The 2,500-nt window shown below is 50.2% G+C and overlaps 1 protein-coding gene across 1 annotated transcript in view; it reads right to left on the minus strand.

Moving 5' to 3' along the window:
- The window catches only part of cunh18orf63 (chromosome unknown C18orf63 homolog), a 10,412-nt gene that overhangs the window by 2,444 nt on the left and 5,468 nt on the right, over nucleotides 1-2,500 (minus strand). Inside the window, exons 9-11 of the mRNA XM_069723929.1 lie at nucleotides 2,275-2,360; nucleotides 1,840-2,026; nucleotides 1-643 (exon numbers count right to left, since the gene is read on the minus strand). The exon at nucleotides 1-643 is cut by the window's left edge and continues 248 nt beyond it. Of these exons, the coding sequence (XP_069580030.1) occupies nucleotides 1-643; nucleotides 1,840-2,026; nucleotides 2,275-2,360 (916 nt within the window). The remainder of the gene's footprint in view (nucleotides 644-1,839; nucleotides 2,027-2,274; nucleotides 2,361-2,500) is intronic.

Consider the following 2,500-nt stretch of genomic DNA (forward strand, 5'->3'; position numbering starts at 1 on the left):
GGACAAAGCGAGGGACAGCTGGCGGGGGACAGATCGGGAGCGAGGAGAAGGGTGACGCAGCGGTGGGAGTCTTCCTCCCAAAGGCGGGGAGCGTCACCCTGCCCCTCCCCTCCACTCCTCCACCCAGCTGCTCCTTCTGCTTCTGGAGACGCAGCAGGGCGACGTTGACGTGGCGAGACGGGTGCTTGTTCTTGAAGATGGGAAGCAGTTTAGGAGGAGGGAGGACTGAGGAGGAGATGGAGCAGGTGAGGAGAGAAGAGGAGGAGGAGATGGAGCAGGTGAGGAGAGAAGAGGAGGAGATGGAGGAGGTGAGGGTGGAAGCTGGCTGGAAGACCTGCAGAGAAGAGGAAGCAGATGAGGAGGGGAGGGGAGGAGCTGACTGGTAGATGGAGGGAACAGAGAAGGAGGAGGAGGATGAAGGCCAGCCTCCATCTCCTCTACACCCTTGACTTTGACTCATTCTGCCTCCACATGCAGGTATGTTACTCCGAGGCTGCTGGGAGAGAGGAGTCCAGGCTGGAGGCTGCGACCTGAAGGAGGACCTCACAGGTTGGGAAGGAGGAGGAGCAGGGAGCTGGGTGAGGACCGGCCGGATGGAGGAGGAGGAGGAGGACGTCAGGTTCACCTGCTCACCGTTCAGCATCTGAGGAGGAAGAGGAGGCTTGAATTCAACTCAAAACAGGGAGTTTCATCATATTGAAATGAACCGGTGTCTGGACTCATTTCTCTCAGATGGTTTCATTTCAAGTGAAAGCATCAAATATTTCACCAGAAAATCTGAGAAAAATGAGGAATTTTCTGCAACAAACAACCCGAGGAAGAGAGTTAATCGTCCTGAAGCCCAGCGTGAGCTCAACATTTTCATCTTCTTCATCAGCTGTCCATCAGGGCGATGCTGCTGCCGTCGGATGTTTCTTTTCCTTCCTTCTCTCCAGATGTTTTTTTCCTTCTCCTTAAATGAGTTGTTTTTTTTCCTTTCAGCCGTCACTCAGGTGGGAATCGTTGAATTAAATACGATGACATCACAACGGGGTCTAATTGCTTCACATTTCTCTTCCAGTTCCTGCCATGAAATCTCGTTCTTGTTCATTCAGATGGAGTTGTGGATGTTCTTCTCTGAACTGATGTCCGTCCTGGTTTACTGCGACGGCCTCCTCGTATAAAACTTAAATCCAGTCAGTGTTTTTCAACTGCCTCCAGACAGAAAGTAACTTATTTTCCAGCTCTCATAGATGGAAATGAGCCCTCCTGAACAAACCATAAATATTTTAGTTTCACTCTGCGAGCGCTGAATCGATCTCTCCGGATGTTTCGCCGCGAACACTTTTCTCGAGCTGCGCCCTGCGACTAAGAAAAATGCCTCCCGCCTCCACGTCTGCAGGATGAGCTCTCAAGATGAGGAACCACTTTAATTCCACCGGCTTCATTACAGCGAGAGAGCGAACGCTTTATAGTCTCAGCTGCAGGCTTCACGGAAACTCTAGAGCCGCTCGGGAACCCGGAGGTGGATGAACACGTTTATTAAAACCAGTAGAGACGATAACAGATATCAGGTTTCGTTTCATTACAGCTGTAAATTATTGAAAAAGATGTCTGTCATAAAAACGTGTGCTTTTTACTTCCAGAGAGCTTCTTAACATGATAACGAGCTGCTTTCAGCCTGCTTTGTTAAAACATGGCCTCGAGAAGATGATTAATGGTTCAGGTTTTCGTCTTCTTTCAGACCGTTTCCTCCTTCAAAGGATGAGCAAAGTGTGTGTGTGTGTGTGTGTGTGTGTGTGTGTGTGTGTGTGTGTGTGTGTGTGTGTGTGTGTGTGTGTGTGTGTGTGTGTGTTCCACCTGCACAGATGCAGCCGTGTTCAGAGCGACCGTGTGGTAACAGGGTTTGGTGGTCAGTCGCGCCGGGAAGCCACACACACTCTGCAGGTGGTCCCTGACATCGGACAGGAAGGAGCCCGGCGCCCCCTGCAGGTTGTCCTGAGCACAGCGCTGCAGCGGCTGCAGGCGGATGCAGCTCAGAGGGTAGCTGCTCGGGACGGCGGGTAAAGGAACATCCAGCAGGTTGGATAGTTCTCTCTAAAAACATCATGCAGTGTTCTCGTCGTGTGTCAATAAACAGTTGGAATCAGTGTTTCCTGCTCCGTGCTGCTTATTTTGCTGCCACGACTGTTTTTTTTTTTGCTTTTTGGTCCGTTTGTTGTCGTGTCTCTGTGAACTGGTTTCAGAAACATGATGCAGATTAAAGCGTAACATTCATCGAGTGTTTCAGGATACGTGAAGAGTCTCTCTCCCACGAGTCGGAAGTAGACGCTGCAGTACACCACGTCTTCTTCTGCCATCTCGGGGAGTCTGTAACCATACTGGAAAACACACAGACACACACACACACACACGCAGACGCACACACACACACACACACACGTGTCTGCATCTTGCTTCAAAGTGCTGAATTTCCTTTTACCAACTTTTGGTTCAAAAATTAACATGACCTTCAATTTCA

The sequence above is a fragment of the Brachyistius frenatus genome, unplaced genomic scaffold, assembly GCF_029030835.1.
Source record: "Brachyistius frenatus isolate BFR_SWC_R1_liver_20210118 unplaced genomic scaffold, ASM2903083v1 Contig_351, whole genome shotgun sequence".
Taxonomy (NCBI): domain Eukaryota; kingdom Metazoa; phylum Chordata; class Actinopteri; family Embiotocidae; genus Brachyistius; species Brachyistius frenatus.